The sequence below is a fragment of the Chelonia mydas genome, chromosome 2, assembly GCF_015237465.2.
Source record: "Chelonia mydas isolate rCheMyd1 chromosome 2, rCheMyd1.pri.v2, whole genome shotgun sequence".
NCBI lineage: Eukaryota > Metazoa > Chordata > Testudines > Cheloniidae > Chelonia > Chelonia mydas.
The window spans coordinates 125588416-125612180 of NC_057850.1; the positions used below are offsets into that span (position 1 = coordinate 125588416).

The 23765-nt window shown below is 37.4% G+C and overlaps 1 protein-coding gene across 5 annotated transcripts in view; it reads left to right on the forward strand.

Moving 5' to 3' along the window:
• Nucleotides 1–23765, forward strand: part of CDH10 (cadherin 10) — a 152422-nt gene that overhangs the window by 120439 nt on the left and 8218 nt on the right. For all 5 annotated transcript variants that reach the window (XM_037893297.2, XM_043540225.1, XM_043540224.1 and 2 more), the window contains 4 exons: nt 5966–6102; nt 7873–7994; nt 16785–16893; nt 19465–19716. In XM_037893297.2, the coding sequence (XP_037749225.1) occupies nt 5966–6102; nt 7873–7994; nt 16785–16893; nt 19465–19716 (620 nt within the window). The remainder of the gene's footprint in view (nt 1–5965; nt 6103–7872; nt 7995–16784; nt 16894–19464; nt 19717–23765) is intronic.

A 23765-nucleotide genomic window follows, 5' to 3' on the forward strand; every position in this document is an offset into this window, starting at 1 on the left:
GTGATTGATGAACGTTGAGGTAGCTTTTCCACCCTGAGACTTGGGGAGAGGAGAGCAGGGAGGAATTTCTGTGGTCTGAAGGAGAAGAACCCTTCTTTTGTACAACTACTAATGTTCACAGGGGAGAGCCCCTCCCCTGCAGACAGTAGGAGATACACAGGAGCTGATATTTACCTGGGTATATGCATAATCTCCCTGGTAACCCCTTAGGGAGTTCATCAGCACTTCCGAGTCTCAAAACTGAAGAACTTCCCTTGCTGTGAGCCTATGCAAGTTGATCTACCTTTGCCTCGTATTTCCAGCCACTCTGAGCCTTAGAGGCCTCATTATTGCCCACCAGTACATCTCCAGGAGGCTTGCTGGCAACACCCCAATCCTCCACCATCACTTCCAAGCCCTTGGAATTTCTCAAGCCATAGATGAGCCTAGGTAAGCTTGTCAGGCCCTCCTGTGACTAAACCTGTGGGGGGAGCCCCCTGATAAGCCTATGCTCCATGGGAGCGTGCGGGCTGTTGAACGTCCTAATATTTTCTCATGTCAACCTCAGACATGGTAGGACATGGACCCAATGGTAGGATGAAATACCACTCTAAGCTATTCCCCTTTCTTCTATAATCCTCCAAAGGTCCATAGGAACAGGTCTTCCTTTCTTCTGTCCAGGCTCCATGCAGGTGCAACAAGGAATGAACAACCTCAGTCCTTGGTTCCTGCCTCCTGCTTCCTAGCCTTATCTGTGAAGCTGCTGGCTAGTTAAAATTAGCTGTGCAAATCCAGATAGCCCATCCCAGTGTTATAGTTTAAACTGTTAATGATTTCAAAAATAGACTTTCCAAGTACTCCTCTGTTTTGTGCAATTAATCTCATTGAGCTGAGTCCACTAAGTTTTACCACTCTCCTTTTTGCTTGGTTCTCCCTCCCCTTCCCAAAAGTATAAACTTTAGAAGAGAGACAAGGAAGATGAAGTAATATCTTTTAAATATCTTTTATTGGAGCAACTTTTGTTGGTGGAAGAGACAAGCTTTCAAGCTTTGCAGAGCTGTTTCTCAGGTCTGGAGAAGGTAACTAGGCTGTCTGAGCTAATTACAAGTTAGGACAGGTTGATACACCTATGGGGTTCACATATGTTGTAGGAGACCACTTAAAATGAAGTGGACAGGTAAGGGTTAGCAGGTTGTGGGGTGTGTTACAAACTCTTGTAATGAACCATAAAACCAGTGTCTCTGTTAAGTCCGTATTTTTTAATGCCTAACAGAGTTAGGAATGTACATTCCCAGGATAGTCTTTCAAATATATTATGCAGGTTTCCTTTGAGGATGAACTGAGAGGTCAGACATGTCATGATCTTGTGTGAAAAGTGTTCACCACAGGTGGTGACTGAAGACAAGGAGGGGGTTTGGGAATAATTTACTTCAGGATGTGGTCCCCATTGAGTGTGGGTTGTGATTGTTTAATGATACCCCCAGAATATACTGGAGATACATTTCTTTTTGTTGATGTTGTGCATTTTTTCACAAATTCTTCTTCAAGGTGGCCCATAAAAAGGTTTGCGTATTGGAGAGCCATCCTAGTACCTATGGCTGTTTCCATGGTTTGAACAAAGTGTTCATTGTTAAACAAGAAGTTGGTGTGGGCGATGTCTGAGTATTGTACATTGTCTTGTAGGAATTTGAGGCAGGCAGCAATGCCATCATGGTGAGGAATGTTGGTGTATAATGAGGTGACATCCACGGGGACAAGGATGGCATTCTGTGGGAGGTTGTTAATATTGCAGAGTTTCTGGAGAAAGTTAGTAATGTCTTGGCAGAAGTTGGCCCTTTGTGTGGTGAGTGCTTTGAGGATGATTTCGGAGAGTCCTGATATTCCTTCAGTGAGAGTACTGTGGCCAGATTATGATGGGTCCATCTGGGTACCTTTGTTTGTGTATCTTGGAATGCATGTAGAAGGTCCCTGTACAGAAGGGAAGGCTTATGTGGGATGAGGCTATAGAGGATTTTCTTGGACTGCTTGGGGAAGGATTTGATGGTATCTTTACATTCCTGTGTGAACTGGTATGGGGTGGTCTTTGAGTTCCTTATAGCAGATGGTGTCAAGAGCTTTCTGTTGGCCTCGTTGATGTAGCCATCAGAATTAAGGACTAGGATTGTGCCTCCTTTGTCTGCACTATAGTGATTGGATTTCAGGGACTGCATAGCTATCCTCTCGGTGGTAGAGAGATTGTGGTATATGTAATGTTTCTCTGACCGCTACATACTAGTCCAAATATGCTGAACAGCTTTGCAGACCTCAAAAAACTGAAGAAGTATCTCCTGCACTTCCATATTCCAGAACGAAACACTTCAAACAAGAAATTATAACATACTCCCACATACTGGATGAAAAAAAAAATCAGGACGTCTACCTGGAGTCTATGCAGGAAACTCAAACCAATCTCTGAGCACTAAGCTTTAGAAGACTATTTGGACTTTGGTCACATTTGACAAAGGTGTCAAAATAAGTGTTTGTCTTGTCTGATTTACTTCAAATATGGTAGACACAAAGCATCATTTACCATCTATGAGGACAATATTCCTTTGTTTGTAGATTTTGAAGGATGGTAAAACTGGGTTTGTAAAGGAAACTGAATTGCAGCCTCACTTATGATGACTACTCTGGCTGGAAGAGTAAGATAACAGATGAAAATTTTGAACCTTTAAAGCATCCAATATTGATAATGTATTTGAATATTGTTCCTTTATCCATTCTAACTTGATGTGACAACTGGGAATCTAAGTAGTCAGGTTTTTGAAGCTGTGATCTTAAAAGGAACAAAGTTGTTGGTTTCACTTGTCTCTGGCACAGCTTGATGAGTGGAACTGCTTCAAGTGAATAAGCTATTCCCCCCCCCCCATGCTCTATTATTGATATAGCATAATAGCCTGACGATGCTGTCACACCATCACTCTCGGTCATGTTAGTGTTTCTTCCACTGAATGACAGAAGGTAATTCAGAACAAGCAAGACAGGTGAACTAATGAAATTAAGGGCATAGGGGTAAACAGCTTTAACGGGGAAAAAAAGTGAAAAGAATCAATGAGTCTTGATTTAAGTTTCAGAGTAGCAGCCGTGTTAGTCTGTATTCACAAAAAGAAAAGGAGTACTTGTGGCACCTTAGAGACTAACCAATTTATTTGAGCATAAGCTTTCGTGAGCTACAGCTCACTTCATCGGATGCATTCAGTGGAAAATACATGCTCCTCACTGAATGAAACAGAACAAGGCAGGACTTTCCACATATGTGGTAGTAATATAAATGTGTATGATTCTTTACCTTTCTTGTTACTGCTGTTTTCTGGTGGAAAAAAACCTAACAAACAAATTCCATAGTAGGGATCAAATTCAGCCCTCCAGTGTACATATGTTGACTCTATTAATTTAAATAACAGCCTCACATTTCTATTCAAAGAATCCAGCTCTTCAAAATGAGGATTATAACATTTTAGTTACTACCAAACCATCACCAGACAGTTATAGAATATCAGGTATTACAGGAGACAATGGACAGCTAAGATTTTGCCTGCTTTATTTAGACAGGTTGTGTCCTTTTGTAATCAGGTTAGCCTGAATAAAGCTTTTATGAGATTTTCTATTTAAAAAAGAAAAATTTGGGCAGCTTATGAAGTTGCCTGTTTCTCTTTTTCTTTTCTTTTAAATAATGGAGATGAGCCTAAACTAAACCTCCCAGGTATGAACCACCCTCTTCCAAAGCTTGGTGGAATCTGAATCCAGGTCCAGATCTGCATTTTACATGTGATTCTTACCTCTAAAAGGGTATGTCTATGCCTGGGGCAGCAAGCGTCCTAGCTCAGAATGAGGAACTTGTGGGCTTGTGTTACTATGCTAAAACTAGCTGCCTAGATAGCACTTAGAAATTACAACTTGGGATGGAGCTTAGGCTCTAAAGCCCAACCCTCTCCCTAGGTTTCTGAGCCTGAGCTCCAGTGTGAGCCACAATGTCTACACAGCGATGCTTAGCACAGTAGTACATGGCCTGGGAGCCTGCGTTTGTCAATCTGAGCTGGGAGGCTAGCTGGTGCAGGCTGTGTAGGCCTACCCAAGTAGTCCAAACCAAAGCCAAGATCCAAATACCCCAAATTTTAGATAGGATTCAAAACCCAGTGCTGTATCTGAATTCTGTAGCTCAGGTCTTTCCTCTCATAGAAATATTTTAAACTGAAAATAGGCTATAACTACAGAAACTGTGTGGTTTGCTGCTTCCTGTGGCACTATTCTTTTTTTAACAGACTTTAGTAACAATCGGGCTATTGTCTGGGATTTAGAAGATCAACAGTAGCATCTGCAGGCTTTTGAGAACACTGGGATGATGTAGAAGGTGTATGGTTGCATAACACATACATAACCAAATATTTTGGGCTTATAAAGATAATAGGATTGAATCTTATTTATCTGGGTTCTGTTGGGTTGTGGAACTGTGATGTGAGAAGTAACTCAAATAGCTGCATCACTTGCCTGTTGAAAACCTGTACTATGGAACTTTGACTTATGTCCACATTAAAAAAAAAATGCATTTGATGGCTAAAGTATAACTGCTATGCAATATAAACATATTGATGAAATATAATTTCCCCCAAACTTGCCAGGCAGTAGGGAATTTTCCTTAATTGTAACTTGTAATTTGGCCACCTGGTTCAGAACTAACACAAACCTTTTACCCCAACTTTGAAGCAAATCGTTTGTGTGCTTTCAATGGTTTAATTGGGACTGGAAGCATCAAAATACTACGAGAGGCTATTCCCATGGTACACTATTTCCAGCCTGGGTGAAATCAGTAAGTACTGGAAATACAAAGGCAGGTTTTTGTGAAGGTTCTAGATCATTCACATACATTCACAAAAGCACCGAAACTCTTGGATCATTCTCCAGACAGGATCATACCTGCATACTGTTAGAGGTACTGGACAGGGTTACCTAGTGTTGGCCTATCTATGCTCCCAGTAAGTGCAGAGTTAGGCAAACCTTCAGTGCTTTTGGAAATCCCATGATACACCCACTGAAACGCCCCAATCCTTCATTTACCCCCAACCTGCCACTGATCTCAGGGGCAATTTTGGGTGCATGAGAAATGTAGATTTGGGTCCTAAATGGGAAGAATCAGAGAGCAATATGATTATTGATTTCAGTTTGCCACCATGTGACAGAATGACTTTCTCGACAAGTCAGTTGAAGGTTTGTCCATATGAGTATTTGCAAGGCAAAGGCTTTGCAGTATTGTACAAAGGTTTCTTAATATCAGTAGCTTCATTAAAACTGAAAATCCTGCCAGTTAACATACTTTTAACATTTTTGATTTTGATTTTTTTAAACTTTATTTCTTTTAAATCAATTTACATTAAACTAGGAACTGAAAGCTTTAAACTGTCATTTCAAAAAAGCTCAGAAATGATTTGGCAGTCTGATGTGTTTTTTTCAAACTGAAAGAGAATTTTCCTCTCAGGAAAAAAGTGTTTAATTACTGATTTAAACAATGTTTGCCCTCCACTCCCTATAATAATTCATATTTTAATAGAATATCATTTAGTTACAAAGAAAATATTCATAGAAGTCTATGAAAGTTACAGGATAAATTGCAAGAGTAAATATAATGGATACATCTATATTGAGAGCATTCTTAGGATTTGTATTTTTCTGTGTACTAGGTTAATATTTTAAGAATTATTTTAAGTTTTTTTGTTTTTTTTTTAGTTTCAGGGATAGTTATCAACATAACTAACAGATGAACTGCACAGCATTTTAAAAAGCTTAAACATGCAGAAACTAAGCATTTATCTCATCTAAATTATCTCATCTATCATTTTGATAGAATGTATATAGAATTTGAATGTTATACAGATGTACTGTAAGGTAGAGTTGCTTCTTTTAATTTTCAATCACTTACATAATAATTTTTGTCTTCGTTTATCATGTTTAGATTTTCTTTGGATCGTCATACTGACCTTGACAGAATATTTAATATACACTCTGGAAATGGATCCATCTACACTTCCAAACCACTTGACCGCGAGATATCACAGTGGCACAATCTTAGTGTTATAGCAGCCGAGATCAGTAAGCCAAATCTTTCTAGTTTTCCTTCATTTATAAAGTTATTTAAATCTTTCTGGCGCTCAGAATAAATTTCTTAAAAATAAATAGCGTTAAGTCTGGTGCTTTATACATCTTCTCATCCATCTCAGACATTTACAAGAAGACATTTTGACATTACAAGTAAATAGAATAAACCCAACGTACCATTAAGATTACTACATCATTGCACCTAATTCCAGTCCCACTGGCACAAAAGATTCTAAGTGACAAAAAAAATCTGAGATTCTTCAAGGGAACTCATGAGGAGCGTTCATTATGAAATTATCTGTTTTAGCATAAGCGCTATATCACTGGTAAAAGCAATAGTTTCTGATGATAAACATGGCTGGTGCCACGATTCTTCAGACTGCTGGCCACTGTGATAAATGTGTTCTTTCATAGTATTTTCATACTGTGGGAATTCAAAGCCCTTCTGTGCTTAAACTGAGATAGTAAACTCATTTCTTTGTGAGGATATTTTGAGAGAATTTAACTTCTCAACTTAGTTGTAGTAATTAGGTCTCTCTAAAGAGGTATGCTAATTTTTTTGGAAAAGTTCAGGTTTTTGAAGGGCAATCAATCTACATAATAATTGCTTGAAATTCATACCTGCCAGACTCTACAGTCACCATCCCTTTCTAATGTATTACTGAGCTTCTTCGAAGAGAAAGGGCAGTATTGGAATATTTAGGACATTGCTTTCATGACGTTCAGATTTTTGTTCTGTTTTAAAGAAATTTAGTATGTCAAGTAGACATAGCATGTATTTCCTACAAACACTGATACTGTGATGCAGTGGAACCATAAGCTGAATTCTTCACAGATTGCTCCCAAGACACCACAGCATGTCATACACCCAGTCAATACAATAATTCATGATCCATCTTCATTGTTTCCTACCCTATTCCAGAAACAAAGCAAAAACATATAAATGTTTAATATAGTTCAGTAGAGGAGTTCTCAGAAATGAATGATGTATGCATGACTTGCCTTTCACTAAAAAGTAAGTACCTCAAAAATTAAAAACAAACAAACAAAACCCTATTCAGTTTAGTGCTGCAAATTTTCACCCAATCCTACTCCCTCAGAAGTCAGTGGGATTATCTGATTGATTTAAAGAAAAAACCCTATTTATAGATTTATATTTTTTCTTACAGTAATTTAAGTATGTGATTATGTTCTGACTTACACCAGTTTTACACTGGTGTAATATTTTTTCTTTACTGAAGTGTCTACTGATTTATAAAAGGAGAAGTGAAAGGAAAATCAGATCCTGAGAATATCCTTTCACAGTATGTTTGTCGCCAACCAGTGACAGCTCCTCAGTGTAAAACAAATTTGATAACATCCATTGTGTTTTGATTTTAAAAAACAAATTTCTGGCAGAACAATACTCTTGAGCCCAACAAAAACAACAATTGTCATTGGGTTATACTAATAGAGATTATTTTTATACATTACATTTGCTAATTTCATTAACAGAAGTAGTGTTTATCTTCATGAAAACAGCCTAATTGCCTACTAGATACCAGTGAACGAATTTGTTTCTGGCACTAAGCAAAATCTGTTCTGAACACTGATGTGGCCTGATCCTCACCTAGTTTGAGTCCAGTGAGCTATGCCAAATTACACCATCAGAGGATCTGGCCTTGAATGCTCAGTTCTGGAAGAATTTTAAAGAAAACAAACTTTTTTTTTTAAATGAGAGCAAGAGATCACTTGTTTCTGTTTTCACTTCTTTTCTTTTGGCAGACAATCCCAAAGATACCACTCGTGTTTCTGTTTATGTTCGAATTTTGGATGTTAATGACAACGCCCCGCAGTTTGCCATATTCTATGATACTTTTGTATGTGAAAATGCAAGAGCTGGACAGGTATGCATTCTGTAAATACTTTAAGCTATTTGGTTTTGCTATGGCACTCAGTTTTAGGTCATTCTTTAGAAATGCTAGAGAGAGCAGGCTGTTTGAGAGAGAGTGCTTCTAGTACATTTTATGAAACAAAATGAAGACAAAGAATGGCTGTCAGTAAATCAGTCTTTAGACCTACACAATAATACTTTACAATTGCGCCAGCATGTAAATTACCAAATTACTTTTCGTTACTTTTACAGAAATGGCTTTCTACAAGAGATCTGTTCATTTTACTCTTAAGCTTTTGCATCAGTGGATCTGTTTTTGTTTTGTTGCTTTAGATGCCTAAGCATATAGGTCTTAAAGATATGTTCTTAATTGATTTCAGTCTTAGCTTCCAAGAAGAAAGCAACATGCTATAAACAATAATTGGTAATCAAATTTCAATTTTTTTTTCAAAAAGAGGTCAATACTATGGAGCTCAGTTGTACTTTGAATTCATATTTATCGTGTTTAGAAACATCAATGTCACACTTACTTTTTTATGCAAATGACAGTTTATCTCCCAAACATTTTCTGTGGGTGACTCAAACAAAAACATAAAAGATGTTAATATCTGAACTGGTAACATATTATTTTGTTTGGCTTTTATAGAAACCAAACAAAATAATACAGAAAAATATACTTGATTAAAGTGAAACAACTCTGCTGCCCACTGTCTAGTTCCTAGCAGGCAGCTAGCCATTAGGGATGTTGGAAACCCACCAGTTTCCCTATTACTGTGTTGTGTGTTCCAAAGCACATTAATCCAAGAATAAAAAAATGTCCTTAAAAGTGGCATCAGTGGTACCAGAATGGCATGTACGCATCACAGTACTGTTGAAGAGAGTGTGGAGGAGGAATGCAGACTTCTCTGAAAATAGTTAATTTCTTGGACACCTTCATTTCCAGATGGCTATCCCATTTTATTTATTTTTCTGAGTGGTTTTATAACTGTAAATTCACTGGTACTGATTATATTTATGATGCACACAACTTAATCTCTCTGGGTCATTGCTAGTTTAATTCTGTCCTCTTGTATATTAGTTCCTCCTTTTTATTTGTTACCATAATTACAAATGATGTATAGTCAAATTTAGACCTCACTGAATAATCTTCCCCACTGATAAGTAACCACTGTTTATCAAAAAATGTTCAATCCCATCCTAGAATATGGTGTTTTATGTAGTTAGGTATTTAATTTCTTTATATGTTTAATATGTGACATTATGTTGAGTGGCTTCTTGAAATCTAATATATTAAATAAGCTTCAGAGGGGTAGCCGTGTTAGTCTGGATCTGTAAAAGCGGCAAAGAGTCCTGCGGCACCTTATAGACTAACAGATGTATTGGAGCATGAGCTTTCATGGATGAATACCACTTCATCGGATGCATATCAATATATTAATATGTGAGCTATTGAGAGAATTCAATATATTAATACGTGACCTATTGTGATAGCATCTAACATGTGCTCGACATTTTCCAAACCTACAGAAAAACCCCAAAGAGATTACACTATAAGTTCACAAGACAGACAAAGGCATAGACAAACACCATAGAAACATAATGTATAAGTACAAGGTGATGCTGAGTAGGAGTCTTGATCGTTTTCCTCCTCTTACTCTTCTGAATCATCCTTGCTCCACTCCTCCAACTTCCCCTTTATCCTCCAGTCTCCAACTAGCCTTTACTCCCCAACATATAATCAGAGAGACAAAGAAACCTACAGCCAGTTAGATTGTGTGCATGCCAAGGGAAGCATGGAATTACAGGTGTCCTGTGACATCCTGGAGGTGGAACAGCCTAAATAACCTTTCACCTGCCCACAGCCTGGAAAGGGTCCCTACCACCTCTTCCCTCTGTGAAAGAGGGCCGCATTCAGCAGAGAAATCATTGGGTTAGGGCAAGTACAGCCAAATCTGTTCCAGATATTGAGTGCTGTCTTGCAACTTTTTCTTCCCATTGAGAGGGGACAGGCTGCTTCCTCCAGTATGGTCCTCGGAGCAAGGTTTAGGACCCCCATGACCTTACCTGCACAGAGTCTTGAGTAGCTGTTGAATCACTAACTATGATGGAGGCTTTTAAATTTGGTTTTCATGATCAGTGTTCAATAAACCAAAACTGCTTGTCAGTTATTAGACTCTCCTTTACCAAATGTATACAGACTGACTCCCTTATCATATGTGCAAATATTTTACCTGAAAAAAACATATCCATCTAATTGGCAAATTCATGGATTTTTCATCACTAAATTTCTTAAAGTATGTTCTGGGGTTTTTTTTAGCTGTTGGGTCTCTCTTCTCACTGTCTTTAATTTATTGCAGATTATAAAGAATTAGTAGAAAAGATCCAGTGTTTGTTCAACTCTTTAATGCATTTCATCCAGATCCATACGTGTATATCTTTTTTGTTTTATCAAATACTGTTTTACTGTCTATTTGTTTATCCTTTGCTCTTGCCATCTTCAAGTATCATATCCAACAGTTTCCCTGATTAGAATCCTCCGATGTCCTTGTTATCATTAGCCTTTTTATTAAAAGCTAAGTTCAAATAGATTTATTTAAAAATTCACAGTCCTCACCTTTTCAAGTTGTAGCAATTTTATTTTCTGCCATTATTCTTCTTTTCAGGATGTATTTATAGGACATTCTTATTGCCTTTGATTCCTTACTACCATGATATCTTTGCTTTTTTCTGTCATTATTTCTCAGTGATTCATTCACTCAAACATCTTTCTTATTAATCTCTCATCTCTTCCAATTATTTCTTACTTTAGTTCCTTCTGTGACCTTCCTTTCTATTTATATCTCCCATGCGTTTTAAGTTGTATTGAGATTAGACTTTCTTCTTTCAGTATTGTGTTTTTTACAGCTTTCCAAGCCTTACTCTCTTTTGTTTCCAGATAGTGATGCATCTCATGTCACACTAATGTACTGTTTGCTATGCATGGTGTGTGATGGGTATGTAAATCACATATTAGGATTTCTGTACCCTGAGTAGAACACAGATACACAGGAATCTGCATATCAGATTTTAGATTAGTGGTCCATTTACTCCAGTACAGTGGTTAGTACCAGGAAGATTTAAAGAACCCTGCAGTGAACTATTTTGGAATAAACTGCCCACAAGGGAAGTTTCTTCCTAATACTGATCAGATAGTGCCTAGCTTATGTACTGGATCTATACCATTCATGATGTTTTTACATCTTTATGACATCTCCTCTTATTCATCTCCTCTCAAAACTAAACACTCCCAATCTTTTCACATGCTCTTCTCATGGAAATCTTCCCATTCCTCTAACCATTTTACTCACTTGAATCTCTTTATGTTTATCTCCCTCTCTTGATCCCTTTATGTTTATCTCCCTCTGTTGAGAAAGAGTGATCAGAACCATGCAGAGTGTACAAGATCTTTGGCTCCATTGCAGTTGCTATATACCACTCCAGCAATGAAAAGGGGCTGGTGAAGGATAGAAGAGTGTGGGGAATCACTGGTGGCATTTCCAGACAGCTATCTTTTTTTCTTCTTCTTCTTGGTTTTGTATTTTCCTTGGAAAATCAATAAGCAAAGAATGCAATGAGTAGAACATTGAAATTATCTCAATAATAATTGCTAGTGACATCACAACAAAGGAATGTACACGTAACTTTTTTTTCTTTATGATTTTAGTTTCTGGTTTTTCTTTCAAAAATAAAACATAGGAAACAACCAGTGCATGACGAGAGGGGTCAAGGACAGTAATATATGTTTGGAGAACGGCTAGCATGCATCACGTTGGCTTGTAGGAGCCAACAGTATACATATAATAAATACAATTAAATAGCCATAGTGCATAAGAGTTATACATATTATGGCATAATATATTAGCCCTATGACATCCATTTCACAGCAAATTTAAGTGTATTCTCCCCTTTTTTGTCACCGATATCATTACTTTCTCACGTAGTGTGCACAAATATTTTCAACCATTCCAAAGAAACGAGAGGTTTGTTATGAGTTTCATTTTCTGAATATTAAACACATTACTTTTAAAAGTACATTTTTTGGTGTTTGCTGGAAAATTTAATTCATCTACTAATCCCAGTATACACATTTTGTTTTATATTCAGAACTGTGGAAAGAAATTTCCACATGTTGCTTCAGTATATTTGAAGTAAGAAAAAAGTAGGTAGAGTGGGTTAGCTGATGGTTGGTGGCATGTCCAGTGTTAATTAGCTTAAACTCCCTTGATGTACATGCTCTAGCATTCAGTAAAATCTGTTTAAGATTTTGTTCTGGAAAAAACAACCACATAGTGATAATGGACAAAATGCACTTCCAACATTCTGTTTTTTTCAAAAACCAGTTTTCTTCTGACAATGAGAGATATAACTGAGCCTCCTACTCATCTATTTTACCCGCATACATCAGTGGAGAAACAGAGTTAATTAATTTGTTATTGCCCGCAAGGTGTCCTTTATTACTTAACAAAATGTACTAATAGATACATTAGTTCATTTGATCAGGTCTTACCTAGTTGCTGCTGTTTATGTGATTGCGCTTTCTGTAAAATACTACAATGTGATCTAGGCAGGGGACTTGAAGAAACAAAGAAATTTTGTGAAACATTTTGAATACTCGAGTCACATGATCAAGAATAATAATGAACCAAATTTAGTTTTTTATTTGCAGCATATTTGGCAAATCGGTTTTAATATTCAAATTGTCTACAAATGTGACTACCTATTTACTTACATTGCATGTTTTGCAGATACCTTTCTTAATATCGGAGGCAACACTAACTTTCATGACTATTACAGATACAATGAGCAGGATTTAGCCCACTAAAACTCCAGCAACATTGAATTAACAGTACAAATGTTCTTCACTTCCAAAGAGACTAGTACAAGAGTCCATGTAATCAGCTGGACTCCTGAATTCCTGTCGTATCTAATAATGTATTTTATGAGCAACTGAAGCTCAGGCTTGACCAGTGCTTGGATGGGGGAGCTGCAAGAAGTGCTAGTTAGTGAGGCAGGTGGCACACCTCCGTACAGCGTGGTGTTAGACGGCTCTGTTCTGCCGGAGGTGCTGTCATTCAGATCAGTGTGCAACCAAGGGCCTGACTGCTTGTCACTAAAGATCCCATGACACATTTTAATATAGTCAAGGTGTTAGTCCTCAGCAAACTGAGCCTGGCTCAGGATGCTGCCCTCCTAAAATCCCTGTTAATATTTTATCTGGTTTAATTCCCCCTCCTAAATTTTGTTTAGCAGCATTGTTGGCACAGAATGCTTGCTGTATTCCACTTAAGACATAGCTGTACCTCTCTGAGGGTGAGTGATCCCTATTGCTTGGAAAACATTTTAGGATTCTCTATGAAAGAGTTTACAGACAGAAAAAGTGTGTGTCTGTGTGTGTAATATGAACGGAATGCAAGATCCTAAATCAGCAGGAATATTATGATTGGTCCTCATGCCAGTGTCCCAGCATATAGTGTATATACGTAGAAGTATCTCAAGCCAAATTTCATTGTCCTGTTGAGTTTGCCTGTTGTCAGAAACAAACTTTTTTGAAATATGTTTTTTTCCTTTAGCCTAAGCTGTGACATATTTGTCTTTAACAATTCATTTATGTAACCGTATAATTAAATATATGAGGACTTCTTTTTAACTTGTTCAAGTACTCCAGGAGGTTTATTAAATCTCTTGTGCTTCATTCCTTAAGAATAAAGCCATTAGTTTCCCGATTAGTGGCATGATACTGTAAAGTGTGTCTATGGTGATTATACATATGTTTACAATAGCACATTTCATCTAGAGATGCAAAAACACCTAAACACTTTTCAGACAGCTTAATTATACATACATGTGTATATATTTTCAAGGATCACTTCACCAATTGCAAATTAACTACCGGTAATCTTAAAACTACTCTTTGGTTAAAACACAAGAGTGGAAGTGTTAAGTGAACTGTTTTATTGATTTACAATAATGTGATATTGGAGGTTGCCATAAAATACTTACAGGCTTTTGGTTATGTAAATGTAGCTGAACTTAATTGGGGGTGTTCTGGTAGGGAAGAGCCTGATGACATCCAGCCTTGGGGAAGAGAGAGGCTTCCAGGGAGGAGGAGAGCCTTGTCTCGGATGCAGAGGCAGAATGTGGCGGGCTCTATTTTGTGGGGAGCTGAGACTGTTACTAGTCCCCCGGTCAGGGGACAGGAGATTCTTTTGTGGAGCTCTGTCCAAGCCAGCAGCTTCTGCTAATCTCCTGTTAGAATGCTAGAAGCTGCAGCTGAGAAACTATTGGGGCTTTGATGAAGCAGGGAGCCAGGGGTGGCTATTCCTGGGCTACACTGGAGCCAGTGACTAGCTGTGACCAGAACTGACTGAAGGGAGAACCACCACCTTTTCATTTGGGAAAGTGTTTTCAGGGGAAAGGGGATAGCCAAGACACTTTAAGGGGTTTTCTTGACTCTGAGAAGAGACAAAGTGGTCTTATTGTCTAGCCCAGGTCCAGGGTTACTGACCTCTGTGTATAACAGCTCCAAGTTTCAGAGGAGTTGTGCCATTTAGAATGATCCCAAGTTAGAATTGCTGTGCCCCTTGTTGCTGTGGCGGGACTGATTTACTGGACCAACAGAGTGCTGACCCTGGCTTCAAGATCTTCAAGCATGCCCATGCAAGGAAGTGCCTAGAACTCTGAAATTCAGAAGAGTTCACACTCCAGGATGGTGTCAATGTAAATGTAAGTTAGCTAAGTTGTATTTACTACTGTAAACTGCATAGATTAACTAATTTATTGAAGTGGGCCCCTGCTGATTCAAAGTAGGTGTGACATTTTAATTAATCTCAGTCTGTTATAACATGTTTTTTTTTCTAAATTGTTACATAAAGGTGTGTTAAATCTAATTAAGAATATATTGTTTGTTTGTAATTGGTACTTTTGAGTTAGACCCCTTGCAGAGATTAGCTCTGGTTTATTCCTGGAGGCTTCCAAGGCACACCAGTGAGCAGGCTCCAGCTAGGTTGAAGCACCACCAAGTAAAAATATAAGTAAAAGGACTGTCATGGAGAGGTGAATAGAGGATTCCTACCAATCCAACATCACCACTGATATACTCAAGATCTCCTTTACTGTCAACATCATTGGGTAGCTGGTCACACAAGTGAGTGCTGCCTGCTCCCGAGTAACCCAGGAAGGAAAGTGGGGGTTCAGGAGGTGTTTGGAGAAGGATAAAGGGATACAATTGAGAGAGAAAAAGCCTAAGCTTGCACTGTGAAAGAGTTTTGCCTCTGCAATGTGGAAGGACTGGAGGAGAGAAGTGGGGAGTTAGATGAGTGTTTGGAAGGCCACAGAGAGGAGGTTGTCATTGTTGAGGCAGTTGACAACAGTAATGGAGCAGGGAGGATATGTAGGAAGGTTCTAGAAGAAACTTCTATTTTTGCCAAGTTAAACTTGAGTAGACAATGGAACATTGAAGGCGAGATGTCAGTCAGTGGAGAGGTAGTTCTGGTAACCATCAGCATAGAGTAGTAACCAAGGCTGTGTGACTGGAAGTCACCCTGGGATGAAGCAACAAAGATCTCAGATTTACATCTAAGAGATGGCACTTGCAGTAGCTAACAGCCAGTAATTTTCAATGATGAACTACACTGGTTCACTGCATACTTAAATAGAAGAATGGCAGGGAATCACCACTACTTCCTGCAGTGCCTACAACAGGCTTTCTTTGGAAGTCTGCAACCCAAGTACTCTGATGCAGCTGAAGTTATGATATCTACCCAGGATCTCAGATCCCAGCTAGGGGTGATAGAGGTGTATGTGTTTTAGCATTTTGAATAGAACGTTTGAGTGTCATGGTAAACAATTTTCCCCTCATAAACTCTTAATTTACAGGATTTTCTGTGCTGGGAAATGGACAACTGAATTTCATTACAAATTTAGAAGTTTCAAAGTGGTTTCCATTTTGCGGTGTTTGGTATTGAACAATTTTTGTTTCCCCCATCTTCTACCTTTTTGCCACTGAGTGTAATCAAATTAAAGTTCAGGGGGTTTTCTTTTAATCCCTCTTTGTCTTGCAACTTCATCAGATTTGGAAGAGTTACAATGGCAGAGTCAGTGTTTCATTTTTGCTTTTGTCAGTCTAACTTTTCCAAAGTTGAAGAAGTGTTGAAAAGTTAGAGTCGGGGGAAAAAAGGAGACAATGCATTTTTTTTTTTTACATTCAATGTGGTGGTGGTGGGGGAATTAAAACGTTCACGTTATTTTCAGTTTTCAAACATTTAAATGAAATACAAATTTCAGTTTGAACCATAATGAATATTTTTGTTTTGAAATTGAAACATTTTCTTGTGAAAAATTGTTGCCAGTTCTTTGTGTATATTTTAAGTGTATTAATTTAATCTGAATTACTATTGTATATACTTGTTAAAAATATATAGAGAGAAATGTGTAAGGGGCAAAGGTAGGTAGCGGTTCAAAATATTATGGGGAGGTGGTTGTTTTGATTTTATAAACACTGGGTTTAAACTTTGCTTTGCAGTATTTAGAATCCAAACTCTGGACCAATAAGCTAGGTTACTTACTACTTTATTTTTTGCACTTCATCAGGAAAAGCAGCAACATATATGATGAAAGCTACATTTGATCAGTTACCATATTATATAGTATTATTCATACCATAGTTTTATAAATATGGATTTTTTTTAAGGCTGGTACTGTTCCTTGAAGTACCCAGATAACTGTATCACAATGTCTGCTTGTTTTTGTTTTTCCTTGTCTGCAGCTAATACAGACCATAAGTGCAGTAGACAAAGATGACCCACTTGGAGGACAAAAATTTTTCTTCAGTTTAGCTGCTGTTAACCCAAACTTTACTGTTCAAGATAATGAAGGTAAAATACAGAGCTTGCCCATGGTATAAGATTTATCTTTCATTCCGAACATATTACATGTATTTTTCTGAAATGTTTGAACTTGTGTTTGCAACAATTAAGACCTATTAACTGGAAAAAAGGACTGGGCCTTCACTGGCCACTGAACCTCATACAGATAGCAGACAAAATTAATGTTACTACTGTGGAATTGCCTATAATCTTACTGTGCTTATGATCCTTTCTTCTTCTTGTCCATGGCGACACTTACGGGATTATGATGGAAAATTGGGTATCATCACATCTTATATTATTAATTGCAACATGCTTGTTGGTGGGGGGACAATATGATGGAAATAATTTCCTTTATTTTAAAAGAAGTGTAAAGATTTAAATATTTTACAAACCCAAAATGTAAGCTTATGTTGAAGTAAATCTGGATCAAGATTTCAGTTGCATTTGGTGGCTTTACATGTTTTTAAAACATGGTGATTTTGTTATCTTTTGGTTTGGGGAGTGTTACAAACTGAACCCAGTAGCAATGGAGTACTGAGGAGTAGATGAGACAGTTGACGGCTTATGATAAATGCTGTCTGTGACATGGATATAACCACTACATGTAATCTATAGATATATTTAGTACACCATAACCAAAATATAAATCCACTGAAGTTATATAAAGGACACAGACCTGTAATCATTGGAGGTTTACTTAATCTATACACATTCAAAACCAAATAGCACTGATCTGTTCTCATCATTAAGCCCCTTATCTGGAAATAAATGAATTAACGTATGCTCTGTAGAGGTAAGCCATAAGTGGGAAATGGTAGAGTCTCAACTCAGAAGATAGTTTGGAGGTAGGTAAATGCCTACTGTACCCATAAGACTGTCAGCTGTCCTCGACGTGCAGAAGATTTCACTTTATATAATCTTAATTCACCTAGTCAGCTTCAGTTTAAGGTCACAGAATCTTAGACTCAAAAGAAAAGAAAAATCTTTCTAGGCTTAGTAAGCCTCCACAGCCTCCTGCACCCCGAGACATGACCACTGAGAAAAGTTCCTCTGGCCGATGTACAAGCAATGGAGAGTCTGTAACAATTGGTGAAGGGGGAGGAACAGAGAATAACATAACAGGATCTAACATCAAATTATTTTGGGTTGTGGGTCAAAGGCAGTGTATAAGAGAGGCTAAATCTAATGCCTGATTTTTTGAGGGGGGTTGGGGAAAGGGCAATGAGAGCAGAGGAAGCGTGAGCATAGGGACTGTGTTCTTAGTCTTCTGTCTTTGCTCCTTTGTATAGCTGAATGAGGCTGATGACACCAAGTGGATAGCCGCTTTGGGTTTCTTTTTGCTCGTTTGTCATTTTTTTTTCCTGACTGTTGCCAGGAAAAGCTTTTAGGATATTGTCTCTTGTTGGGGAAGTGGGACATGACATGAACACTCATCTGTAGTCTGTTTGGTTTGTGTTAGAATTATGAAATCAGCCAGCATAAAAAGATATGAAACCAGGATGACATCAGATGGGAAGAGCTGTAAAGGAACATTCTAGAATGAATACAATGGAATGTTCTTCACTTCTCTCAGCCTTCTAGCTCAAACCAAGTGTAATATTTTAATAGAGGATATATCTTGGGGACTAGATCCTGTCTATGCAGATTTCAGAATAGCAGCCCTGTTAGTCTGGATCCACAAAAACAGGAGTACTTGTGGCACCTTAGAGACTAACAAATTCATTAGAGCATAAGCTTTCGTGGGCTACAGCCCACTTCATCGGATGCATAGAATGGAACATATAGTAAGAAGATATATATAATATATATATATATATTACACACACACAGATAAGTTGGAAGTTGCCATACAAACTGTGAGAGGCTAATTAGTTAAGATGAGCTATTATGCAGAGGATAGGCTCTAAGAAAATATATCTTATCATTTCTAATGATATTCTACACTTTTTGTAGATGGGTTACACTCATTAACTTCAATGGGAAGTCAACTGACAGTACAGACAATGCTTATCTATCAGAGATTGACAATGCTGATCAAAGAGGAAACATTTGCCCTTATTTCTTGTTTTTGTATTTTTGTCCTGTATTAGTAGAAAGAGCAGCAACCCTCCTGGCAGCTCTGACTTGCAGGGAGGCTATTTGCACAGCATTTAATGCTACTGTTTACACTACAGATTAATAACAGCATGGTAAGACTCTGTACTACTTGACACATATACAGTATCTGGAGTACATTAACATGTCTAAACTGTTTAGGAATATAGAATTGCATTTTGATCTTCTGAATGCCCATGTTAATCACTCCTCCAATCGCATTTCAGCTTGAGATACTGAGGAATACAATGCATTGGACAAAAGCATGTTGAGCAGAAGAGAGAGGCAAAGCGGTTTTTTGGTCAAGTTTAAATGCCAGTAGAAAAAAGCCTGATCTCAGATGTTAAGGAAGTGCACTTTCCAAAATAACATAGTGAACCAAAAACTCTGATAACAAATGTTTGTGTATATTATATATAATATGAATTTTATTGTTATATATATTACTAATGTGTAATATATAATTATTTTTAACTGATATAGATAACACTGCCAGAATTTTGACTCGAAGAAATGGCTTCAGTAGACATGAAATAAACACCTATTTCCTGCCAGTGGTGATATCGGACAATGACTACCCAATCCAGAGTAGCACTGGCACTCTGACAATTCGAGTGTGCACCTGCGACAACCGGGGGAACATGCAATCCTGTAATGCGGAGGCCTTGCTCCTTCCTGCTGGCCTGAGCACTGGTGCTCTAATTGCCATTCTCCTTTGCATCATTATACTTCTAGGTAAGTTATAGAAAAATGCATCTTTTCCCAAATGAACTAATACTTCAGACATATAGAGGCCTGACCAGTTGCAAGCTACATAGTTTTGAAATATTAGTGATTGTGTTTTGTGATATAAGATTCAAATTTACTGTAAAACAGTGGAAACGGTTTATTCTATGGTGAACTTAGATGTAGAAAAACATTGTTTCCAGGTGACTAAGAATGAAAAATCTCAGGTTGTTAAATTGTTCCAACAAATTTCAGTATGCAAATGGCAGTACCTATATACTTACAGTGAAGTTGTTCCCTTAAAAAATGGCTAAGAGGGTTGAACTACATAGCAAAGTCAAATCAATGAACTGGGACTTCGGTTTTTGGCATTTACTGGCAGAGAATTGTAAAATGTACTTTTAATCAGATAAATGATTTGAGATACTTTTACCCCTTCACCCATGTGAAATCATTATCTATAACACTTTCTAATAGGAAATGTACTAGAAATGGTTGTGAGAGCCAAGCAAACCGATCAATATTTCTCCTCTTAAGTTTACGTAGTGATTCATCCTTCTTAGGGAAGCAGTGTTCCTTTCTCTATAAACTGGTGGAGTTTGCCCCCTGAAACCAATAGATCTTGTGAGAACTAAATGGAGGCCAGGACACTCCTCAAATGCTTTGGGATGAAGTAAAGGTAACAACTTCAGTGTGTGTTCCATGAGAACACACACGAAAAGCCTGGCCCATGACCAATGTTATTTTATGTAAACTTTATTTACTTTGCCATAGAATGCCTCAAAATACTTAATATGCTTTTTATGATAACATTTAAAATATATCTCTGATTTGTTGTATTGATAATAGATGTTCTCTCATGCACATGAAAAAAAAAGCCCAGGGAATATTAAGTAAAGGGCCAAATGTTGCCCTTAACACTGTTAAATCCAGAGTAACTTTCACTGATTCAGTTCAGTGCAATAGGTTAGAGCCTGATCCTCTGCTATCATGCCGTACATGGAATTTGTTTGTACAGACTCTTAGTCCTCAAATAAAAAAATTACATGTAATGTTATCTTCTATCATGCATTTCATAAGTCTTTCCCTTTCTTATACAGTGAGCTTTAGTGCAATTGAGCCTTTACTGGGCCATAGGAAAAACCTGATTTAATGTGTCTTTAACATTGAGTCACACCATAATTTTGTGTCTTATGAACGGAACAGTAAATTATTCTTTGTAGTGATAGTGCAGTGTTTTAGGAAACCTAAATGTCATAAAACTTCACATTTAAAATTTAGGTCTCCTGTGGAATATAGGGGAGTGAACAAATTTTGGAAAAATTGTAAAGGCTCTTGATAGTACTAAAAACCTTAGTCTGCAAGTAGAAATACCTTACGGTAGTTTGATTTATCAGGGGTAGTTATGTTACAAATGGAAAAAAAGTTCAGCTGATGCCTTAGTAATAATAAAGGACAGGTATTTTTAGGAACATACAAGATCACCACAGGGGTTTGTCTTAGCAAAATTGCCCAATATAATGTTGAAATATTTTTTCAGAATCCAATTTGGTGAAATGATATAACTAGCTGTGGAGGAGGAGGGAGTTGTCTATTATTTTAAATTAATATCATATGCACCTCAGTTTATCTACTTGATATTATCCTGCCTGACTATATGGAATTAAATCAAACAAGGCTATTAAGGGGAAAACAAAACAATGACAAAGTTAAGTTACCACCAGAAAGAATACCAAGGACCTTACGAATGAGTAATGGAAGCTATTCATTGGGAAATCTGTCTGGCTCCAATTAGGCTAAAAGGTTAAGAAAAAACTGCAGGAGGACATTCTCTCTCTCGGAGATGGAGGCAGCTGGGCTAAGTGGAAACTGCCAAGGAAAGAGTAAAGTTTAAGTGACAAGATGTATACACACACACTTGTTTAAACTCTTCTCCTTGATAGTTATGTATCTTTCATTGAATAAGCAATACTTTTTCTTAGGGCTCTCAAGCGATTAACAAAATGAATTGCCATTAATCGCACTATTAAAGAATAATAGAATACAATTTATTTAAATATTTTTGGATGTTTTCTACATTTTCAAATATATTGATTTCAATTACCACACAGAATACAAAGTGTACAGTGCTCAGTTTATAGTATTATTTTTTTACAAATATTTGCACAGTAAAAAAACAAAAGAAATAGTGTTTTTCAATTCACCTAAGAAAGAGATTGCACAACATTTGTATCATGAAAGTTGAACTTAAAAATATAGAATTATGTAAAAAAAACCCCGCACTCAACAATAAAACAATGTAAAATTCTAGAACCTACAAGTCCACTCAGTCCTACTTGTTCAGCCAATCTCTCAGGCAAACAAGTTTGTTTACATTTGCAGGAGATAATGCTGCCTGCTTCTTGTTTACAATGTTACCTGAAAGAGACAACAGGTGATTGCATGGAACTGTTGTACCGGTGTCACAAGATATGTACGTGCCAGATGTGCCAAAGATTCATGTGTCCCTTCATGCTTCAACTACCATTCCAGAGGACATATGTCCATGCCGAGGTTCTGCTAGATAACTATCCAAAGCAGTGCGAACCAATGCAAATTCATTTTCATCATCTGAGTCAGATGCCACCAGCAGGCGCCGGATTTTCTTTTTTCGTGGTTCTATTCTGGAGTTTCCACATCAGAGTGTTACTTTTGTAAGGCTTCTGAAAGCATGCTCCACACCTCATCCCTCTCAGATTTTGGAAGGCACTTCAGATTCTTAAACCTTGGGTTGAGTGCTGTAGCTATTTTTAGAAATCTCACATTGGTACCTTCTCTGCATTTTGGCAAATCTGCAATGAATGTGTTCTTAAAACGAACAACGTGCTGGGTCATCATCTGAGACTTCAGTCACAAATTGAATTAACACATTTTTTTTAAATGAGCGTCATCAGCATGGAAGCATGTCCTCCGAAATGGTAGCCAAAGCAGGAAGGTGCATACGAATGTGTAGCATATCTGGCACATAAATACCTTGCAATCCGGGCTATAAAAGTGCCATGCCAATGCCTGTTCTCACTTTCGGGTGACATTGTAAATAAGAAGCAGGCAGCATTATGTCCTGTAAACATAAACAAATTTGTTTGCCTTAGCGATTGGCTGAACAAGAAGTAGGAATGAATGGACTTGTACGCTCTAAAGTTTTTTACATTGTTTTGGTTATTTTTTGTTATATAACTACACTCAAAAAATCTTTATCGTGAAAGTGCAACTTACAAATAAAGAGATTGCACTACAGTACTTGTATGAGGTGCATTGAAAAATACTATTTCTTTATCATTTTTACAGTGCAAATATTTGAAATAAAAATAATATACAGTGAGCATTGTACTGTTGTATTGTGTGTTGTAATTGAAATAAATATATTTGAAAATGTAGAGAAACATCCAAAATATTTAATAAATTTCAATTGGTAATCTATTGTTTAAAAGTGCAATTAATCATGATTAATTTTTGAGTTAATCGCATGAGTTAACTGCAATTAATTGACAGCCCTACTTTTTGTTTGAAGATGATTTTTTTGAGTCACTTTAATAAGCTACTAGTGACATGCCTCCTAAATGGAAATTTCTTAGAGGTGCCAAACACAGTTGGGCCTGTAGTGTTAAAACATTTGGAAAGAGGGGTGCTGCCACTTGACGAGTGCATTTGAGAGGGACTGCAAAGATGGGATTAGGAGTGACCCAGTCAAAGAGGGGCAAGCCGTGAAGTTAGCCACTCTGGGAAAAGTGCCAGATGTGACTCATCCCTGAATATATGAATAGCCATTTCTTCTCTGAAAAAGAAAGGGTTCATTAGATAGTTCTTATGTGTGTTAATGTTTAGATTTATTTTTTGCAGGGAGATAAACATTTCCAGGTTCATCCTGTTTCTAATGTAGGAATATGAATGGCCTCTCAACTGATCTGCATTAGGCAGAACACTGAATTTCAGCAGTGGTCTTCATAGAATCATAGAAGATTATGGCTGAAAGAGACCTCCAAGGGTCATCTAGTTCAACCCCAACTAAATCATCTCAG